Source organism: Phasianus colchicus, chromosome 5 (assembly GCF_987193195.1).
Source record: "Phasianus colchicus chromosome 5, bPhaCol1.hap1.1, whole genome shotgun sequence".
NCBI lineage: Eukaryota > Metazoa > Chordata > Aves > Galliformes > Phasianidae > Phasianus > Phasianus colchicus.
The window spans coordinates 10,814,197-10,837,194 of NC_143440.1; the positions used below are offsets into that span (position 1 = coordinate 10,814,197).

The 22,998-nt window shown below is 38.2% G+C and overlaps 1 protein-coding gene across 8 annotated transcripts in view; it reads left to right on the forward strand.

Annotated features, from left to right (window-relative positions):
• The window catches only part of TRIM66 (tripartite motif containing 66), a 45,543-nt gene that overhangs the window by 17,312 nt on the left and 5,233 nt on the right, over window positions 1–22,998 (forward strand). For 6 of the 8 annotated variants that reach the window (XM_090140466.1, XM_090140465.1, XM_090140468.1 and 3 more), the window contains 12 exons: window positions 1,717–1,849; window positions 3,390–3,506; window positions 4,147–4,261; window positions 5,098–5,244; window positions 5,398–5,515; window positions 6,834–7,723; window positions 8,512–8,673; window positions 16,707–16,976; window positions 17,162–17,390; window positions 19,803–19,863; window positions 20,560–20,737; window positions 21,394–21,701. In XM_090140466.1, the coding sequence (XP_089996592.1) occupies window positions 1,717–1,849; window positions 3,390–3,506; window positions 4,147–4,261; window positions 5,098–5,244; window positions 5,398–5,515; window positions 6,834–7,723; window positions 8,512–8,673; window positions 16,707–16,976; window positions 17,162–17,390; window positions 19,803–19,863; window positions 20,560–20,737; window positions 21,394–21,701 (2,728 nt within the window). The remainder of the gene's footprint in view (window positions 1–1,716; window positions 1,850–3,389; window positions 3,507–4,146; window positions 4,262–5,097; window positions 5,245–5,397; window positions 5,516–6,833; window positions 7,724–8,511; window positions 8,674–16,706; window positions 16,977–17,161; window positions 17,391–19,802; window positions 19,864–20,559; window positions 20,738–21,393; window positions 21,702–22,998) is intronic. The other 2 variants (XM_031613861.2, XM_090140467.1) reach the window with 2 other exon arrangements.

Consider the following 22,998-nt stretch of genomic DNA (forward strand, 5'->3'; position numbering starts at 1 on the left):
TCCAGGGACAAGCACAGATGACATTTAAATATTGTCTAGGTCTTTTCTAGAGAATAATGGAAACTGAAGACCCCTAGCACCCCCTCAAATACCCTGATTGGGTGGACAATACATTTTTCTTCCTGAGTTAATGGCAAGATCAGAAAATTGGTTTTGAGGCTCCAACTGTTTATAATTTCATTTCATGTTGAGTAAGCTTACCAGCTCATGTTGTTGATAAATGATACTAAGAAAATCTACAGGTGGCTTAGTTGTGGTTTTGTGTATGCCGTATAAATACAAAGATGCAAGCACAAACTCAAATGCTTTATCATCTTTTTAATCCTCAATTCTATTCAATTCTAACTTAAGAGTTCTGATCAAAACGTTTGTTCCTAGGAAAAACACATGCAGACTTGTGCCTTCGTTTCATATCAGATTTCTTAGACTTCAACTCATTTTAAAACTAGAGGGTGTAGGCCTGATCTTAGTATAACATAGGTTGAGAATACACCATGGCTCAGTGGTAGTTCTCACTGGTGTATCACTTGCTAGTGGCAGAGGCCCTGGGTCTGTGCTGTAATTAGATTATCTTGATTTTTATCCTCATTTTGCATTTGAGATCTGCTCATCTCTTAAATCTGACACAGAACTGAAAAAACACTAATTCCTCTAGGATGATTACAATTATCCAGAGACAAAAAAACTTGCCAGAAAGAAAGAAAAGAAAAAAGAGAAATCATTACATAAAATGGTTATTAAGCTTTGATTCTTAAGACAGCATCTTGTTATAAGGTGGAGTTTAATAGAAATAATTTGATATTGTGAGCTTGCATACTCTGCACATGCTCAACGCTTAGAAGGGTTTTAACCAACTTATACTCATTTTCAGATAAATATTATGGACTTCTTAGTTTTCCTCATATATATATAATACCTGACCCCGTATGGGTGGAAGAGCATCCACCTGGTTGCTTATCTAGTAAATAATAATTAAAATAAAATCAATGTGGTTTTGTTTGTAAATGTAATGCAAGGGATTTTGCTTTGCCATTTTTTAGAGTTTCTTCATCCTCTTGTGGACTGTGTTCCTTCCTTCTAAAATAATTCTTCTATATCCAGGGAGGAAAGAAAGAATTTATTGTATAGGAGAAGTATTTCCACTTTACATATTCACTGTCCATTTGTAGTCTTCATCACATTACTCTTTAGCAAATCATTATAAGAATAGATATTAGTGCTTAATACCAATATCATTTAGTTGCTGAAGTTGTGTTCACAATGAACTTAAGTTAATGAAAAATAATTCCTCATGGCTTTTTAAAAACAAAAGATTTTCTTGTTTGCACTGTGACTTCAGGTTTCTTTAATGTATTTGCTTGTCTGCATTTTACAGTGTGGTTTTGTTAATTGGCTTGCAAGGTCAGCACATTCAAAATCATGAAACAGGTACCCAAAATTGTGAGAGGGATTTAAATATCATGAGAGTTTAGAGGTCTGATTATTAATTCCTGAGTCTCTTTGATGTGATCAATTTGTAGGATGTACCAGGAGGAAAACAAAACAAAACACATGCACACACACAAACAAAAACCTCAAACCAAATTCCCATGTTTCGTATAATCAAACTGTTCCAAGATCTGAGTCTTTAGAAATAACATCAAGGCTTATAAAATATTATTTACTGACCTACAATAGCACTTCTGCTCAATGACACCGTTGCTTTATGTTCCTCAGCGACCGAAGAAGAGGCAAATGAATTGCCCTTACTTTGTCCAGTGCACACTCAAGAACCACTCAAGCTCTTCTGTGAGACCTGTGATATCCTTACGTGCAGCAGCTGCCTGCTGAAAGACCATAAGGAACACAGGTACGGGAGATTGGTCGCTTCATGTCTTTTTCATGATCCTATCTAAAAGCATAGCTAATTCAGATTTAGGACTGTTCCATCTGCATTTCCTATCAACTGAAATTTCAGCATAGTCTAGCTTCATAGCCACAACAAACTCAGTTCCATTGTCTTTTGCTCAGCGAGATTAATATGTGGGTTACAGCCCCTACAGAACTCTACACTGTTCTCAGCGCTATGTTTCTTCCAAATTATTTTCTCCTTCAGACACAGTATACAGGAGTATCTTTAAGCACCATCATAGAACTGTAGAATCAATGAGATTGGAAAAGACCTCTAAGATCAAGTCCAACTGTCAACCCATGATCAACACACGTGAGACCCTAGATAAGAGTTCAGCTCTGTCCTTAATATGGTCCAAATCTGTTATTCAGTTCTGAGGTGTATGAATCATGTAAGGAATTATCTATACACAGTGACTTTTTTGTGAGATGCGCTGCCTTTATGTAGGATGTTAAATTTGGGATAGCTGTCACAGCATTTGTGGTAGGAAAGAAGCAGAGGGTTGTGTCTAGACAGACATGAAGGCAGCTGCTCTCCTAAATTGTCCATCTGAGAGCAATTGACTTGAATATACCTATTTTTTTTTCTGCTTCAGGCATACAACTTCTGCTTTCAAATACAAAAAGCTAAAGTGGATCCCTAGGAATTATGTTTGGAAAAAGGCAGGAGAAACTTGAGAAGAGCAGTACCTGTGACAGTTAAAATGGATTGTCTGGGTTACAGAGTCAAATTCCCACAATACGTGTACTACAGGCAAAGACAGGGTAGTGGCCAGAAAAATAAAGAATGACCATATCTGACTGTTCAGTGTACAGGTTTGGAAGTTCAGGTCCGTGTAAGTCCCCACTAATCAAATCACACATGATAAACTCCTTAATCAACAGCAACTGTCAACTTTCAGCAATGTAAATAATTAATTTTGGGGCTGGTAAGGAATGTTGTTAAGAACATATTTTAAGATATTTAAACCAAGACCTTCTGACCATCTGCCAGATATCTGAAGTGACCTCTTTTTCTTAAATACCTCTATGCCTTTGCAGTTATACTATTCTCCCATGGAAAGAAGAGCAAAACCAATGTGTTCAGTAAAAAATCCAGAACTAGATTTTATTTTTTATTAGGGAGCAGCTAGAACTGCTCCCTTTCCTTTCACTGTGGGATTCAGATTTTAAAGATAAGCCAAAACTGATCCTTGCGAGCTGTGCATCTGGCCCAGGTTCCTTAGAGGAGTCTGTGGCTGCAGGGAGAAGCAAGCTCTAACCGAGGGAAATGCAGAGCAGCAGATGAAGTCTAGCAATGGGCAGTTGTACTTAATGGCACAATGCTGCTGTGGTGACACCAAATCCAACAGTTGTCCTCTAACCTATTACAATAGCAGGAAAGGTAAACAATGCTTTATTTAAGCTTATAAAAGAAAAAGCAAGGCATTATCTAGCTTCTCATGAGTATCTTAACAATGGAAATGAACATACAGTGAAAATTTCCCCTTCCTTTGCAGGTTCAGACATCTTGATGAAGCTTTGCAAAATCAGAGAGCTATCCTGGAAAATGTTGTAGCTAAAGTGGAGGAGAAAAAAAGTGGGATTCAGGTTTCAGCTAAACAGATTGAAGACAGGTGATTGTTTTGCATTTATTTCAGAGAATGAGTTATGAGTTAAAACACTATTTTCACTGAACACAGATTACCACAATTAAAAGCAGATACTATTCTTTTTCTTTGAGGATAGGTAAAACTATCAGATTTATGTTTAAATTATGTCACATTCACAACACTGTAATACAGGATTCCATAGTCCTTATGAGGCACCTGACAGCTAGCTTCAAAGTTTTCTTTGTATAATCTACTGTTTCTGACCTAGAATTTGAAATAATAGAAATAAGAATTATTTTAAAAATCACAGAATGGTCTGGGTTGAAAGGGGCCATAATGATCCTTATGTTTCAACCCCCATGCTGTGTGCAGAGTCATCAACCACTACAACAGGCTGCACAGAGCCACATCCAGCCTGGACTTGAATGCCTCCAGGGATTCAAAAATAACTGAATTCTTCAGAAATCTCAGAAGAAATTGTGTTTCCAGTTAAGGCTACTATAAAATGGGAAGAGAAGAATGGGAGAACTTAGAGGAAATGGTTCAGCTTTCATTGGAGTTCTTAGTCAACATTTAGATCAGTCCTTGTAACAAATACCTACCAAGAACTGAATAAATGATATTCCAGTTGGCTCATCCGGGGATATGTATCTCTTCCCTGCAGGTTGCTTGAGGTAAAACATTTATACAAAAAAGTAGAAAATCAAATCAAAATGGCCAAGATGGTTTTGATAAATGAAATCAATAAACGAACAAACATCCTTCTCGAACAACTTGAAGTAAGTGAGTCTAGTTTCTTTCATACCTTGGGAAATTAAACTAAATTAAAATTAAATCCCAGAGCCAATGGAAAGAATATAGATTGTGAATGTTATTGTCCCTTTGCTTATGTTTTCAAATACTTTTTTTATTGCAGAATTTTATGTGGAATCAATGGTTGACAAGGATTTATGCTTAAGTAGCAAAATGTTTGCTTATCATGTTAACTACCTTTTATAATGCAGTTATAGAGAAATACGTGCACAGTTTGAGTACTTAAAAAAGCATCTTTTGATGTTAATGCTTTATTTGTCTAGCACTACACTTAGCATGTTTAGAAAAGGATCCTCAGGTCTGCTTTCTGTAAAAGATCCTATGGTTTTGACTCTTCAGTTTTTATGTGTCCAGTTGAAGCATATGTGGTAGAGGTACCCAGAGAATGGTAATACAGGTGCTGTCTTTGTGGTCCCTGAATCATGAGTTGCTGGAAACTGGAAGAACTTTCTGAGGAAACACTACATGCTTCCCCTCTGTTGGCATTTTTAGGTCTTCTCTCTTACATGTTGTAAGAGATGAGGAAGAGCTCCATTGGCAAATTCAGTTTGACTTCTACTCTTCTCTTGTGCTACGTTTTTCAGCTAAGCCAAGGCCAAAATGCTGTAATTTGTTCCTGAAGAAGTCATTTTTCTTTCTGAGTTTGGACACATTTGTTGAATAGGATTTGCTTTATCTCTATGATTGATGGTTTAGAGATTCTAAATAAGAGCACACATGCATGCTGTAACTCCAGTGATTGTGTGGATTATGTTTGCTCAAGGGATGACAACTTTCTCCTACTGTTCCACATTATTAACAGAAAGTCACAAATGAAAGGAAGCAGAAATTGGAGCAACAACTGCAAGGTGTTGCAGTTTTAAGTACACAGGTTGAACACGTGCAAAACTTTGTCAACTGGGCAGTGTGCAGTAAAAACAGCATCCCGTTTCTCTTCAGTAAAGAACTGGTAAGAGCAATGTTTATTTTCTCAATAAAGTGAAATTATGCAGCATATGTGAGAAAAGTTTTAAGGATTTAATGTCTCTCCAATGTTTCTCCAAAACGCTTTTCATGATCTTGTAACTGTTAATAAAATCATAATCCTTTGATTTGTCACCAGATTGTGTTTCAGATCCAGCGCTTGTTAGAGACAAACTCTAACACAGACGTAGGCCCTCCTCTAAAGATCAGATTCACTTGGGATCCCTCCTACTGGAGTAAGCAACTGTCCAATTTTGGTAAGAACAATACAGTTTTCTTTACTAGGCAAGTGCCCAAGGACAGACCAGACACACATGTACTTTCCCTCAAGAAGTCTTCATTTTTTTTGAATCGTGGTTTAGGTGCTACCTGTCACAGCCCTGAAGAAATGCTGTCGTGACTAAAAACTTCCATGCTTTTCCTCTATTAGAAGGCATCATTATTTATAAATATTACTCTATTAACATTGCCTATGAATGTACTCTACAAATGTCATTTTTGTGTCTTAGAAAATCACAATGTAAGAACACAACTACAAATTTAATCAAACCACTGTGAGAATGGATAATTTTTTAATTAGTATTACATAACGTGCAGCATAATTGACTACCAAACAACCTTAACTTTTGCCTGATGCATGTGAAATGCAATTTTGTCCCAGTAAGCAATAACTCTGTAACTACAACACTGTGACCCCACCAGTCCCATAGGGATCCTTGGTTGAAATGGAGTACTTGCTGTACACTGATGTCATTTTCTCTGCCTTACCTAGGGATAGCTGTGCTCACACTCTTCAGATCTGTTAGTATCTCAGTGGCCATGGGACCTGAAAAGTGCTTAAGATCCTACAATTAATGAGCACAAAGATGGCTTTAAGACATTGACTGTGTAATATTGGCAGTATTATTTATATAATGAATGTGCATACTTTCAGCTTGTTTCCCACCAGCTATAAATTTTCCAGCTGCTATGGGTTTTTACAGTAAATTCAGTTTGGTGGGCAGATCAATGGCATAAAGGGTTGCTTCTCGTCCTGTTGTAGGACATTGAAACCAGAAGAGGTAAAACAGTTGCAAAAGTGTTGTAGGGAATAATTTTTTCTTGGCTAAAAGCATGGAACAGATCAGTTCATAGGTCATTTCTATTTCTAGCTTTTATGATTCTTTCTTACGTAACATCGATCTATTTTATTTTTCTCACTTTAACCCTGAAAGCACTCATTTCTACCTGCCCTTATGGTTAGGAAAATGTGCTTGTAGTTTAGTGAAGAGTGGAAGTATAAGCCACATACATCAGATAAAATAATGTGAGTTGAGGGTAGTTTTTCAAAGCATTTGCTGGTATTTCAACCATGAGTCCCGTGGCCATCAGTAGGAGTTTAGTGTGATTTTAAATCACTGCAAAGTCCTGAAAAAATGTATCTTGAAGGTATATTGAAGGATTGTTTAGTAGGGTATGAGCCCATTTATATATGAACCAAAGATAAAGGAATGGCTGTCATTTGGAGTTTTCATTATGTAAATTTGTCAAGATCTTAGGACAGTAAGTTTGCTGTTATTATTATTATTTTTGCAGGAGGCTTCACGATGGAAGGTGGACACACTTCACATCCAGATGTCCTCCTGTATGGAAATGTACCAGGATTACAGACACCCTTGTATCATGGGCACTGTTCCCCAGTGTCACAGCTGGAGCCTGTGAATAACCAGCCACATCAGCTTCCCCCTGCTGCTCAGTGTCCTATTCCTATGTGCTGCTCACACTGCCTCAGTGTACCTCACCCAAACAAAGCTCAGCCTTCTCACCAGAACATAAGCCCCCATCAACATTTTCGACAGCCTTCTGAACTGCATCAGCAGCACTTTCCCCTGCAGTACAGCATGCAGCAACGTGACAAAGAGCAAAGGGGTGTTTCCCAGCCTCTGAAGCCAACACAGTCTGAAAGAGAGCAGCAGTCAAGGTCTGAGTCAGAGAATGCATCTGGGAGAACGGGAAAGCACTTACCATCCCAGCAGCTGCAACAGACTGTGCCTCTTGGCTATGCTGTTGTATCACATGAGGCTCAGCAGGTTCACACAAGCCATTCACAGCCGTTTCGCTCACAGACTGCTTTGCAGACATCAACTGTGCAAGTGCAGCTTGGCCATCTTCAGAAGATAAAGTCTAACCACGTGCAGCAGCCACCACAGCAGCAGCAGCTGTCACCAGCATCACCACCACCAAGTCAATATGAGAACAATCACAAACAAGTCATGCAGCAGAGCCTGGACATAATGCACCACCAGTTTGAACTGGAGGAGATGAAAAAGGATCTGGAGCTTCTTCTCCAGGCCCAAGGACAGTCCAGTTTGCAGCTGAACCAAGCCAAGCCACCTCAGCATGTTCAACAGACCATAGTTGGTCAGATAAATTACATCGTGAGACAACCAGCCCCGGTTCAGCAGCAAATTGAAGATGAAGCACAAGTAAGTTTTAAAAGTTCTCTCCTGTTGTTTTTGGTCAATGTAAGCTCAGAAATGGGGGACACCTTTAAGATTTCATGCAGATTGAACTGTCTGTTGCCTTATCTATGCTAGTAATCAGCAGAAGCTTCATGCTTCTCAGTGATCTGTCCAAAACTTTGTGTAAAGTGCTGCATAAATAACTGAGATCCCAAAGATCTGGCTCTCTAAAGAGACAAGGCAAGCAACAGGTGGGAGGATAAAAGCATCATCATTCATCCTTTGTATGTAGGTAAACGAAGGGCAGAACAATTGAATGACTGACATTATTTTTATAGCAAAGAAGGAATAAAACCCATCTTCTGAATCCCTGTCCCAGAGATCCTACCTTTGAAAAAAGGGTCAGTGCTTGATAGTAGGCATCCAAACCGTGGAAGGAAGATAAGGTGACACTATAAGAAGGCTTTGAAACTCATTCAGAACAGTGAGGATTGCAGTGGAAGGGTGGTTGAGGTTGGTTGAGGTTTCCCATTCTGTAAACTCTGTGGAGTTCCCGCCTTGAATGACTTACCTTAGTACCTTACCTGGCTTTTGGAATACCTATGCATTTCAGCAGGTTTATTGATCTTTTTCTATGAATATATGAGTGAAATATCTCTCTATGTATTCATTTATCTCTCCAGTTAGAGTTTGAATGTCTTTGTTGTGTTAGTCTTTCCACTTTTTTTGTATTGTGTGTGCTGTGTTGATGCAAGTTTGCTACTGTTTTTACCAAGATTTTGAAAACACTAACTCTTAATCTTGATTTCTAGGTCTGTGAGAATTCCACTGAACTTGATGCCCAGAAGCCTGTAGTTCCTGTTGACAGAAGCAAAATATCTTCCACGTCTCAATCATTAGATGAAGAAATCAGTGTCAGCAGTGACTCTGCTGACATAACGTTGCAACAATCAACTTTCCATCCAGTGAGAAAGGTATAAAGAACTTTAAAAAATAAACATGTCAGTGGGAAAGCATAATTTGATATTGAGTATAACATGGCATTGGAATTTGCAATCAAGGTGAAAAAAATTAAAATACGGTAAAAGTTGGCAAATAAACTTGTAAATCTTCAGAGATAGTCATTGCCTAACCTTGTGTACGTCCTCCAGAAATGTGTATACACTGTGCTGTAGCCCAGATAGCAACAAGCCAGAGTTGTTTAGCTATAGCTGGCATGACTGGTGAATAAATAGAATATCTGCTTCTTCACAGAGTAAATTCTGTCCACTTCCTGTCTTTAGTGATTTAACTGTCAGGTCTTTCTCCTACCATACTAGCAGCAGTTGAATCTGAAAAAGGGCTCACAGATTCTGATGAAATCCTGAAAGGTATCCTCAAAAATAGTGGAAATAACAGGAATTGTTAGTGGAGATGTGGTGTCTGAAAGAGTTATAACAATTCTGTTATACTCTTTGTGTATAAGCTGAAAGCCCATGAATTTCTGTATCTGTAGAATATTTTAGCATATGACATAGCCATCCTTTAATCCCTACACCCACTGCTGGGCATCCCTAGTTATTAAAGAAGGGGCAAAAGCAAAAACAAAAACAGGAGAATTTGTCTTTCTCAGTAGATTCTTCTTGGCTTTGAATACTGCCAGTGCATTTGAGGTGGGTGAATTCCCTTTTGCCTCTCCATAGTTTGTTTAAAGTACTCCGAACTGCACTTCATGTTCTGGTTGCTCAAATCTGTTCGGTATTTCTGTGCACGACTTGTGCCATGTAGAAGTGCTTCATGGATATATTTTCTTGGAATTTGTGCATGTAATATTGTGGAAGAACTTGTCTTTCCATGCTAAACTAACTTCTTTTCTTAGGCTGTCTTGCTTTATTGACCCAATGTATTTATGATCCTTTTGGGAATTGTAGAGAAAAAGAAAAGTAATGATTACTGAGGGTATGGAAGCAGCATAGAAACCAGATTTGGAAGCCATAGTGAGATCTGCAACTGCTAACTTAATCCTGTAAATGTGATGGCACTTCTGAATTGGGCTGGTGGCATCACAGTGTTCTGAGATGGTGACGTTTTTTGCCTCTGAACTTTCACATATGGAAGCAGAACTCACTCAGCCTCTGATGACAGAGCACAGGACTGAGGAAAGCTATGTACACTGTCTGCAAATGGACTGCCTTTGCCTTAGGAAATGACTAAAAAAAGATATGCTTAAAGTGTAAATAAGACCACGGACTTCTCTTGTAATGCAGACACACCCTCAAAGTTATTTGTGAAAATAAATGTTAATGGATTAGCTTTCAGAGGCTCTTTCTATACATGAACCTTGAAGAAGCCATCCTTTTCTTCTGGACCTACAATGGAAGATTTCTTCTAAGAGCTGAAATGAGAAGTCAGAAATAGGGAAGAAAATTGAAGTACAAGTGCAAGAGACTAATGTAGTGTGATGTGAAAATGAAGGAGAAAAGAAAGGCCATACAGGTTGAGAACGTGGCAAGAAGAGGGTAGACCTAGAAAAAAAATAAGGAAATTTTTCTACTGGTACTGAGATGTACATATTCTTTTGCAGACAACACGGATCTCTAAAGTTTTTACTGGTTTTCTGGTGTATCTGCAAGAAGTGAGGATGCTTAAGAGCTTCAGTACCCCCATCTTTGCTTGTATTTATGTTTTCTAATGAGCTGTTTGGGGTGAAATCATCATATCTTGGCAGCTCTGGCAGTGGCTGATTAGAAATGATGAAGGATAGCAATACAGTAAGGAAACTCTTGAAACATATGTGTCATGAATGCTGCTTAAAGGCATCTGACTGCTTTTGCTGGCAACGAAAATGAAGCTAAGTTTAAATGGGAGATTGGTTCTTTAAAGAACAAGAGGATGTATTTATTCATTATCATCTGTTTCCATGTTTGTCTTCAGACAAAAAAAATTCTGTATGGGTGTCTGTACACTTTCTATATGGCCTATGTTCAGAACATTTCACCTCTTATGTTCTTGGAGGGCAGAGATGGCACTTGGAAAATATGGTAGAGAAAATGTCTAGAGAAACCTTTTGCTGCCAGGAGGAGAAGAATTGTATTCTGCCTTTTAGAGAATACTTGGTGTTGGACTTCTTGGCATCATTTTGCAGTTCTGCTGAACTCTGACACCCTTCACTGTGTGCAGCACTGCTAGTGGACCCTGACTGCTGAGCTTCTTTCTTTAAGGAGAAAGCTGTGTGTAAAAGATGCTTATTTGAGCTGTTCTGATGAATACTGTTTTCTGCCCCTCGTATTTAAAGCTGATCACTTATAAACCAAAGTAGAAAAGCAATGATGAAACACTTCAGACGCTTCTAAAAAAAGTCCTCAGGTCTTGATACCTATGCCTGTGTCAGGGCAAAAATTAAGCATTGCACTATTAAGTGGAGTAAATTTTGGCTTTCCAGAAGCATAAATCAGGAATTTCTAGTTGGTGTCAGTTAGAAACATTGATATCAAAACTACTGCTATCTTAGTGTTTGCACACAGAACTGGAGAGAGATCTATTCAGGAGCAGAGGCAAGAATAATAAGATATTTTTGGCCTAATTGTGTTTGCAGGAGCAATAAGGAGCATACAGTCCTTGTTTTCCATATCTATACCTAATTGCCATTTTGATGTGATGAGCAAGGGATGGAAAGGCTGTAGCCAGTATTTAAAGAAATGTCATCATTACTGTATATCTAAAAGAAATGTATAGTTTAAGGCTTAGATAGTGCTACAATGTACTCTGTTATTATTGCAGAGCTAGCTGGAGCTCTTTTTCCTCTTTAGATTCTAGAAGTGCATCCCTTCCTTTATTCCAGAGCAGAGACATTACTTCTGGGAGGGAAAGATTTCTCACCTTGTCCAGCTGTTGGATTGGATCCTGGGTACATCCTGTCCTGGCCCTGCTCATCCTAAAAACATAATAGGCTTTGGCTCTCATGGTTCCGCCCATTGGAACACTGGGATCAGGACAGCATTTGTAAAGCTAAGGTTTGATTTTGTTCCTCAGCAGCTTTTGAAGATTTCTTCCCTTGTGCTGTTATTTCTCCATTTGCTTAAAATAAATCCCTAAATATGTCAGACACAGTAGTTGTAAATTATTACTGAATAGTGTTATCTGCTCTATCTGTTATCTGGATATGTAACCATATCCAATAGCAGATGCTTAGGAAAGGGCATAAGAATCAGGCCAGTTTAAGTTGATTGTTTGTTGATACACAACACCAGCTTCCAAAAACCAGCTCTTTAGAGACTCTGAACTGCAGGTTGTACCCAGACAATTCTTTTGCAACTGTTCACGGACCCCTTCTTCATGAATTTGTCTAATAATTTTTGAGCTCACTTCGTACTGCTGGTCTCAACATTCTGTGACATGAAATGGGGAAATAATAATAAAAAAATTCCATACCATCCAAGGGACACTGCTGAGAGCATTTTGAAAGATAATTCTGTTTTAGTCCACCTGTATACAACAGTGGCACGTGATGGGCGGCGTGACATAGTGGTTCATTCTGGGTCCTCCCTCTGGGACTCAATGTGTGGGGACTTCTTGAGCATCCCCATGCCAACATCACCACTGCTGCAGGTTTATCAGGGAGAGTGGTTGATCTCAGTCTGCTGTAGGTGGCATTCTTGGGTATTTTGCCTTCAGTGCATTTATCCTGAATTTATTTATTAAGGACAACTCTTCCATCTTAGTGGCAAGGGCTTTACTAATGGTATTTTGTTTTTGTGCTTTATTTTTTTTATTTTTTCTTCAAAAGCAATGTAACATTTGTGGGAAGGGGCAGGTTTTTATTGGCATTGGTATTGCACTGAACATGCTGTCTTTGCTTACTGATCAAAAGTAATACCTTAATACCTAATCCTAGAACTTTTTATCTGAGCTTATGTGTGGAGTGAGTTTATTGCTGGTTGTTTTTTTTTTTTTCCTAATGATTGGCAATTTTAAGGGGGCTAGATATGAAATAAATGATTATAGCAGTCTGGAGTGTGCTGTCCTGCAAATTTCTAAGGTATCAGAGTATTTTATTACTTTAAAGAATTGAGCTGCTTACAGCACAGATGTGTTCATGCTTAATGCAATTAGGTACATTTCCCAGAATGTTAATTTAACAAAACCTTTTGCTTTGACCTGGAAAAAAAGGATAAATAAAACATGATGCTGCTTGCTCCGTACAATCTCTTCCTCCTTCCATTTTAAGCCAGCTCCAGTTTATTCAGACAAAACGTTAAGGAAGCTTTGGATTCTTTTTCTCATAAAAACAGAAAGGAAATCCTTTGGATTCTATTCTGAAGTGGGGAAATAGGAAAAGGAAGCATGTGTGCACTGTGTTATCAGTGCCGCTGTATGTGGTGAGTTAAACAACTGGATTGGAGTAGTACATTTGTTTAACCTCCCAGCATAACGAGCTGCCAGGGGGATTGCTCCACTTAATAGCAGCCGTTCATTACTCTGCAAGCATTTGCAGCGTGTTATTTCTCTTATAGCAAAGAGAATTGGCGGTTCCTAGTTTTAGCTTTCTTTATCTGTGACACTTAAATGTCAACAGCCTTGAGATTTTGCCAAAACAATCCTAGCAAATCCTAATCCCAGTGTTTCAAGGTAAGTATTTGCTTCTCAGAATTCTTCTGTATTAGTGCTGCATGTTTACACTGGACAATTTTAAATGCAAGAGTGATCAAAGAAATATTTGAACTGAACAATGTGTTTATTTTTTGTTCTCTGAGGGCACTTTGCATGTTCTTTATTCTTAACTTTCACTACCACAGCTATGGAATTTGTGATAGGAAGCATTTTGGGGTGGTGATGCAACTGCCATTATATTATAAGGATCATCAGACCAAAATTAATTATGAAACAATGAGAATTTTATTAATAATGTCACCGATGTAGTTGGATGTGCCAGGCTGTACATTAAAATGTCAAAAGTTTCAAAATTAACCTCCAGCTGAAGCCACCACCTACCCAAGAGCATAATTAATGCTTGTTGTTGTTCAAAGGGTGCAATGTAAAAGCAATAGAGCTTTTTTAAAACAGAGATCAATTCTTGCTTTAAAGGCATCCCGTCTGCAAAAACTAGCTGAACTGTCAAGGGAGAAGAGAAATTTTTGCTAATGGCAAAAGAAATGATTATTTTAGGGAGTGAATTAATAGGTTATTAATGAGCCTTGTTCCCTGTGCATTGTTCACTTCACACTTGACAGCAGCTCCATGGATCAGGATGGAATGTGTCTGTTCTTAACTGTGAGTTTTAATATTTTGCACTGAAAGATCATAATGTTGCTTCATCATTAAGAAAACTACAAAATTAACTTTTGCCCCAAGGGAAAGACAGATGGCAGTTTGATGGCCTCATTATTCTTTTTTTCTTTTTAACAAGAGTAAGGTTTTATATTAGCTTATATAATCCAAAGAGATCTTAAGAAACTGATGCCAGCTAGAAGAGTAAAAAATATATAGCCATACAGTGCCATGAATTTTCAACTTTCTAACAATATTTGTTGTAACAAAATTTCAGGTATATATCTATTTCTTTTTCCTTCAGTAGGAGTAGAACCAATGATTGCTCCCAGTAAGTAAACTTGGCTCTCTAAGGCCAGAAGTAATCCTACTAATGTAATAGAGCTAACATTTTACCCACAGCTTTTACAGCTATGCATAGGCGGATCATCACAGGTTGAGGCCTCGATATGTAACACGTGATGGCACAATTTTATCATACAATTAAAGGACAGTGTGTGTAATGATTAGAAGAAGTGAACAGCCACAAGGTCTCCAGTGAATGCATTGTACAGCTTTGGGTGATGTTCTTACCACACGTGCACCCAGCATGCCCATTCCTAATGGAGCACATCATTAGGTACTTCCTACGGATGCCCAATACTTTGGAGAATCTAGCTAAATAAGAATTTAACTGCCTCTCAGGGAATTAAGTAGTACCCACAGAGGACTTTGAAATAAGGGGAAAACGCAAGGCTGATTACAGTCCCTCTCTTCAGTTCAAGCAGGAATTCTGTTTCTTGTTTGTTTACTTTCTGTATGTGATTTAAGCACAATTCACATATTTATTTTACCATCTGAAAAAGCCATGTGATAATATGAAAGGGAGTATGTGTTCTCTGGGGCATTCTTGATACCACATTTGCCACTCCACGTGCAGGAGCCTGTCAAACAAATTATGGCATGAACTGAACACGTATGCTATTTGTGGTCATCCTTATGTGGGACCATTAAAACTGGGTTCAAAACCTCTGCAGTGGAGGAATGGGAGAGAAGGAAAATGGTGCCTCCATCAATGCATTTCCTGTTATGCTGTGTTCTATCATTTTATTCTAATGTGAGGTAGGAAGAACACGTTTCATTAAATCATGCTGGTTCCAAGATTTTTTCTAGTCCCAAAATCTTAGATTTGGGAAAGTGACCTCAAGAGGAAGGTGTCTAATATCCTGGCTGTGGAGACCCAGTAATATCTGTGGTGCATAACACATGGAAAAGCCTCTCCAGAACTGTTAAAATAGCCTTACTACTTACGTTTGATGGTAGAATGGCACAGACCTTCACCAACAGTGCAGAAGAACTGACTTTTTTGTCTCAAATGCAGGCCACTTTGGCTCACTGACTGTGATCCCAAATCTGTGGTCAGTGCTGTAGCTTTTACTGCAAATTGAGGAAAAGGAAATAAAATTACCTCCTGAAATGAAAGTTGATGTCTGTGGACGGAATGTTGTCTTAGCACAGGTGACATGCATTGCAGGCAGAGAGATTTGAGACTGATGCCTTTGGCACTATGTAGGATTTGCACAGGCACATCTGACAGCTCAGTATGTCTATATGTCTATACTGTATTTCCCACTGCCAGATTGATGGACAAAGTGAAAATCCAAACTGGAGTAACAGTTGAGAAAAATGCTAATTAAATCTAGGAAATGGGTCTCAAATTCAATTCTAAGTCTTAGGCCCCTAGCAGAAAAATCAGTATAAAATTGACAACTCTAATTCAGATGCAATCAGAAAATTTCTTTTTGTCTAGATTTATTTTGTAATAAGTACTACTTAGTGTATTGTAGTCAAAAAAGGATTTATTCAGTCGATTATCAAGGGTAATGAAACACCAATGAACTATGGAAAACTGCATATTGAAATGACACAGATCTGCATAATTCTTAAGGCTGCTTGTATTTACTTCATATGGATGCTAGCAGAGACCAGATTTCAGTTCAGCCACGTGTTCCTGGATGTAAGGCAGCTTAGGAAAGTCACATAGATAAGTAGATTTGCTTTGTTTTGCATAGCAGTGTTTCTGACAGTGACAAATCACGAGACATTAGCATGTGCATTTTGCTAAAAATGTCATTGTAGAGGCTTCAGTAAATAGGCTATTCCATTTCTTTTGCAGCCACACTTGTAAATCCTTTTCCTTCTTAGTACGTGTAAGATGACTTTACATTATGATATTTGAAGGGCAAGTACGTTAAGTTTAAATGGGACAGATTTACTGCCATAAAGTATTTAGCATTGTAAAGTAACAAGTTTCATCCACTTAATAAGATTCAGATCTGACATTTCTTCTTTCTAAGTAAAATTATCTGATATTTTCTGAATAAAATGATGAAATTTCTGGTCAGAATTGTATTTCTCCGGGTGTGACTTAATGGAAGTTAGAAGGGTTGACATCAAAGATAGACGTAAGTACAATATTCTACATGCTTAGATTTCCCCTTCGTTGTAGGGAGTTAAAAATCTGGATCCCTTGGAGTGGTCAAAGGATGGCAATTTTTGTAAATCACAGAAGAATAACCTAGGCACCTCCTTTTCTAGTTTTCAGTTTCAGTAGGGGTACTGTGAAGCTTCTGGAAATGGTATTGGATTACGGTAGATACTCTCATGACCTCGTGACTCAACTACTTCTTCAACAATAGCAGAGTTGTCTAAACCATTACAGAAACAGCAGTATTTTGCTTCTAAAACATGGTTAACTAACTGTTTTTATTTCCTTTCCCAGCCTTCAGCACCATTAGGCGTTGTGGGCTTTGCAAACGATTTAGAAATGGAACTACCTTCAAGATTATCGAGGTCGGTCGACCCCCAGGTGCAAGGCACAGCCACTGTGGCACTTGGCCCATCCCCAAACACCCGCTGTGACTGTGATACTCCACCAGAGCCAGTGCCCAGCTACAGTTTGGCACTGGGAAGAGCTCCGGTTGAGCTGAACCCTGGGGTTTCTACTGCCCTCACACCAGGTGATGCACATCAGGGCAGCGCGAAGTGCAAGGTAGGAATCACTCAAAACTCCTCTACTGAAATGGAATCCATTTTCATTGATAGCACACGTTGTAGTTAGTCGTGTAAAAACAGCTGTTCAGTAAAGTACGGTTTTCTTCTGGTACTTAAAGACTGATTACATGTTATTTTTATTAAGAAAATTAATAATTAGGTTTAATATTTTTTCCTCTGAAGCTGGAAAATGAAGACTTCAATTCTGTGGATCATCAACCAGAAAACAGCTTGGCTACAGCTGGGCAAGATGTAGTGAATGAATTAAGTCTTTCTATGCAAAACGTTCTGGAAGAACCTATTAATCTTTCTGTCAAAAAATCTCAGCGTTGTACTTCTCCTTCTGAACTGCTCAGCAACAATTCTCTTCTTCCTGTGAAAGCCAGGATAAGATCACTTAGAAATGAAGAAGGTACCAGGCTTTTCATTGTTTCGTTTAGGTTTGGGGTTTTTCTTTCTTGTTACTGTGCATTACAAGCATTGCAAAGCAGTTTGCTTATTAATGTACTTTCATAAATGTGCTTCCCCAGCAAGCTTTAATTATCAAGTACTTAATCCAATGGAAAAGTCTTTGATCTCATTTGTGGAGAAAAACTTGAAAACGATATGCCTTGAATCTGTAACATCCTTCAGCTCTGAGCCAGAAACGTGTGCATCTGTGTGAAGTACCTGGAGTATTAGTTCTCTGAGAAAAACTCCTGTTAATGAGACCTGCAGTTATGACTATTGAAGAGCTGGTTTGGAGAGTCCAAATTCAATTAAAAAAAAAAAAAAATTACTTCTGAAATGTGATGTGCCTTCTGCTAAGTCCTTCACGTCAGTAGCAGAGCAAATTTTTGTGAGGTTAATATATTGCTTTTGCTTGGCTCTGTCTACTGTGGAACATTCCCTTCAGCCAAGGCCTATTTCTTTAGTCTTAATAGGGAATTAGACCTTATTTAACTCTTTACATGGGCAAATTGCCAGCATCCTTGTGCTGCACTGTACAGCCTCATTCCTGCAAACTCTAAAAGTCAATGGAACTATTCATGCAAGCAAGGGATTTCGGGATCAAGCTGCTATTCTGTGACTTATGCCAATATTTGGCTGCATTTCCCTGTAAAAGATGAATTAATATTTCTATCTCCATGCTGTATTTTTATTCAGAGAATTCTAATTAGTACAAAGACGACGTAGTTCAGTGAGCCAAGTAGATGAGTTTGTCTTCTCTTAGATGTACTATGCCAAACTGTGACAATTATGCCACAATCAGTTGTGTGAGTAGCAAGGATCATCTGTGTGCCCCTAAAAAGCTGTGCCTCACTCAGGCTTAAGTCTTTTGGAGATGAGCAGTTGTGTAACGTCTGGGCTCTGCAGTTACTGTGCAGCCCAGGGCTGAATGCAGCATTACAGCTGAGGCCTCTGGGGCACTGAGCAAAGCAGCTCCTGTGTTTTACATTCCTCACTACAGATAGTGGGCAGAGTTTGCCATTTTTCTGCAGCTTCATTACATGATTAACCTGAATAGTATGACATTAACCCTTAGTTATTTCTACAAAACAGCATTCATCTGTTATTTTCCTATGTTAATTCATTCACCTTCCTTCAGAAACATGGTACTTGGAGTTGGTCTCAGTTCATTCTTGCTGAGGTAGGAGGTTTTTCCTTGATGTATTAAGATGATTTTTGAATTTTTAACATTCTTCAAACTGCTTGCAACTTCTCTGGGTTGATGTCTTCCACAAATTTTTATTAGTATGTTTCCTCATAAACCAAGTAGCTAATGGAAAAGTTGATTAATACTGGGACTGCAGCACCACTGGAACATCCTCTGTTTTGGCAAAGGGCAGCAAGAACTTCAGATCAGTATTCAGCCATGCTTTAGTAATTCTTCCCGGATCCTCATCTACTAAATTTCAACTTAGCAACAGTTGTAGGTGAATGACATGAAATACGCTTCTACTTGTTAGTCTTGTTTTGTTCCCAGTGACTGAAAACAGTGATAGAGTATCATGAAGGTACATTGCTATTACTCAACAGGATAGGGACCACTGACCCCAGCTTTAAAAAAGAGTGTTTTGGTAGCACTTACTTGTCTCCAGATAGACATATTTGCTTTATTTTCTTGTTAATATTATCCATGTCAAAATAATTCGTAACAAACTTGTCATGGGTGATGTCAGTGGACTGCTATACACAAGAGCATTTGTTGGAGCATTCAGCCCTGCCCCTATTCCATTCCTGCCCCTGTTCCATCTCTTCGAAGTTGTTTCATTGCCTGTGTCTAGTGTTGGTCAAGAGTTGTGGTTATTTACATGCTTATATAATGGATAGTTTTGAATTAATATGTTTTTATGTTACATATGCTGGAGGGTATAAAGGATCATATCAAGAGGCAAATGAGAGTCAGAATTTCATTCCTGTTTTTGAGTAACTGGAATTATCCAGAAGCTTCTAAGCATGCAGCAGGAGACTGCAAAGATTTCCTGAGCCTCAGACTGTGGGTCTGCTTTTGTCAAGTGAGTGCTGTATAGCAAAGAGGATTACTTATGATGTTTGCTGTGTATGCCTATAATTCCAAGGGAATGTAACCAATTGAGCAAAATGTTTTGGAAAGGCTCTTCGTATACAGTACAGAAGTTGTAGTTAAGGCAAAGACAAAGAATGTTCCCCAGAATAGAAAATAGCACACACATTTAATATACATACTGATGGAATGATCACATAATTCACTTATGTTATCATATTAAACACCAGTCAGAAGTACATGAATATTAAAGTATGTTCTACCCAAATCTGACTCTGATACTATAAATATTTTATTTTTTCTTCTTTTCTGTTCCAGATTCCAATAACTGTGAAAAGGAACATTTTGAAATGGTTATGAAAGGCAATCAGAATGTCAGGTAACAGTCTTTTTTTATACAGCAACACTGGCCATGGAATTTTATTCACGTATTTAGAAAATTTCTCTTACTTCATGCTAATGGAAAAGTTGTTTTAAGAAGAATGCAAGGCTCCTTATAGATAATAATTCTGAAAGTTATGGAGTATTTTCTTAAACTTGAAAACAACAGCTTAAAAGAAGTGATGTGTTCATGCATGCCTATTATTCTCTTGTGATTTTCAGAATATATAAATATTTGAAAATATTTCTCATTTGAACAACTGTAAACTGTTTAGTCCCATTTAAAGCCAAAAAAAGTAAATTGGGAACAGGATTAATATTACGTTGAGAATTTTAATAAGTTTTGTTTTTGTCTACTGCTGTGCTAATATCTTAAGGTTGAATGTTATGCTGAGTTCTTATTTGAAAAGCATCAAACATGCCTTGGGTAGTATGCCAGTGTATATGGGGAAAGAGCAGAAGGTACTGATGCTTTTGCACACATGATTAAATGAAAGTGTTTGCACTCTGATTTCATAAAGAACTGGCATTTAAAAATCCTTTTAACCAGTTAACCCTTTAGTCAACTTTTAGCCACCAGAGCCACAGTTAATGAAGGAAAAAGAGAAGAATAGTACATGAAAAATGTTGAAAATGAGTAGGGAGGAGAATTTTGTGGAATGTGATTGAATTTAACCATTTGTTATTTTAATAGTAGTGCTTGCCCTGGAGAGCCAAAGATCCCCTTCGTGAAACTGGAACGTCTGAAAATATGTGCATCAGAATCTGGGGAGCTACCAGTTTTTAAGCTCCAGCCACAGGAGAGTGGGCAGGAGGGCAATTTTCTCCTAATAATTGAGCATGGGACCCAGTCTTCAAGTATGGCTATAAAAGTGAGTGGGATTTGCTTGAAGTTTTACCTGCTTTCTCCCTGTTTTCTTGCTGACTTGTAGTATTCAGAGCTCCTGAAAGTCATTATACACTTAACACAAGTTTCTTGATTCATTTCATTTTTAATACGTCTGTGATGGGCTGAAGTAAGAGGATGCAGCTTTTGTTTGCTGTGTAGCTTCCTGTTACTTCCATTTCTGAGAAGTCCACCTCTGAGATCAGATAGCTGTAGCATTTTTGTGTTTTAACAGCCTAAATTGTCTGTCAAATTACAAACATAGGATAAATAGCTTGAAACTGGCCTGAATCCTTGTTCAGGCATCACAACATGAGTGATAGGAACCAATTCCAGAAATAACAGTTACAGATTTTTAAAAGCTTAATATTCTATCACTTCCCCAAAGTCTTAAAAGTGAACTTCTTTCCACATCTCTGTCTGTGCTATAACACAATGGTATGTAAAGGAAATGACTTGACCTGGCCAACCAGTGGCCGGTGCTGAGCTGAGCATTGGCCTGCCAAACCCCAGTGTCCTCTGCAGAAGAGTTCAATGTAGAGAAACTTTCTTTTTTTTTTTCTTCTGCAGATAGCTGCTGCTGTTCTGTATGTTCTGTGTGAAAGTGTTGATTGTGTTATCCCAGATTTTTCTTTCTTCAAGATAAATAAAGGTGGTTCACCAGAAGGACTGAAATCCAAAGAGGAGAATACAGATGACAGAAAATTTCTCCTAACCCAGGCTGCAGGACAAATAAAACCTCCTCCTGCAGATATTCCATCTGTCGATCAGAAGCTCATCAATGGTACCTCCATCATGAAGAAATCTCCAGTTACTCAGGAAGTCAATACAATTGAGAATGAAGATTTCTGTGCTGTGTGTCTTAATGGAGGAGAACTGCTGTGCTGTGATCATTGCCCCAAGGTCTTCCATCTCTCCTGCCATGTTCCAGCCCTGCTCAGCTTTCCAGTGTGAGTATATGTGGTGTTTTGCTCTCTTTCTGGTTATTTCCTTGGGGTAGAATGTAACCTTGTTACGTATAGGGACGTATGTGTCAACCTAACAGGAGGGTAACTGCATCTCTTTCTTACTTTTTAAATTATTTTCTTACAATGGGAAGAATTGTCTTACTAAGAACTAGATGAAATATTAACAACTATTCCAAGCCATGTGTGCCTTCTATAAAGTTAGCTGGCCACTACAATGAAGGAGATGGCAGACACCTAGAGCTTTAAAAACATTGTTATGTCTTACTGGAGAAAAATAAGATTCTAACTTTCATGCAACATCTGTTGTGTAGATGTCAGCTCTTCCTTGCGTGAGCAAAGGCAATCATTGACCTCCTTCTTGTTCAGTTTTCCAGCCAGGCTTAGGGGAAATTTAGGATTAATGGATATTTTGGCAGTGTTTATTTAGAGCATAGATTTCCAAAGACTTTTAGTCCTTAGTGACTTCACGTAGATGAATTGTATGTGACAATGATACAGACTTTGTTACACGTCTACATACCAAACTTCAGAAGTAATATGCGGTACTGGTGTTGTGTCATTCTGAAGTCAGCTACAAATCATTTCTAGGTGGGTCCAAAGACTACTTTGTTTGTGCTAAGGCCAAATAACAGTCTCTGCTGTGCAAATACCTTGTGGGATATTACTTTGGAGGCTGTAGTTCGTCCTATCGGTTCAAAAAGTAGTAAGTTCCATGTCTTGGCTTTTCCCTCTTTTCTGTAAGAGCTGAGTCATCACTAACCTCTCATTTTAAAGCACTGTGAAAAAAAGGTTTTCCTTGTAAAATAAGCTTCCGAGGCAAATTTTAATTTCTAATGAAATATATTACTCTTGCTAACTAAACTTCTGTATTCACAGTTCTGTAATAGACATACGTCTGGTCCTGATGTTGCGGAAGTCTGGCACTCTCCTCATGACATTCTTCAAGGGGTTTCTGAAAATAGACCTACTAGGAACAGTGCTCAGGCTCATGCAGAATTATGTCTATAATTATGTCTACTTGTTTGGGGACCCCACATGCTTGTGCACACTAACTTTTGTGATAATGCTATTTTCCTTGATATTCCTTGTTTACTTCCTTGATATTTATTGTCTAATGGATCAAGTTTTGTCTTATGTTCCTATTGTTGGCTGTTTTTTCACATTGCTGGCTGTTAATTTCTTTATTTTATTTGTTTTCAACAGCAATTTGATGAATGCAGCTACACATATTTTGGTTATATGATTTCAAACGCTACCTATTTTTTTTTTTTTTGTCTGT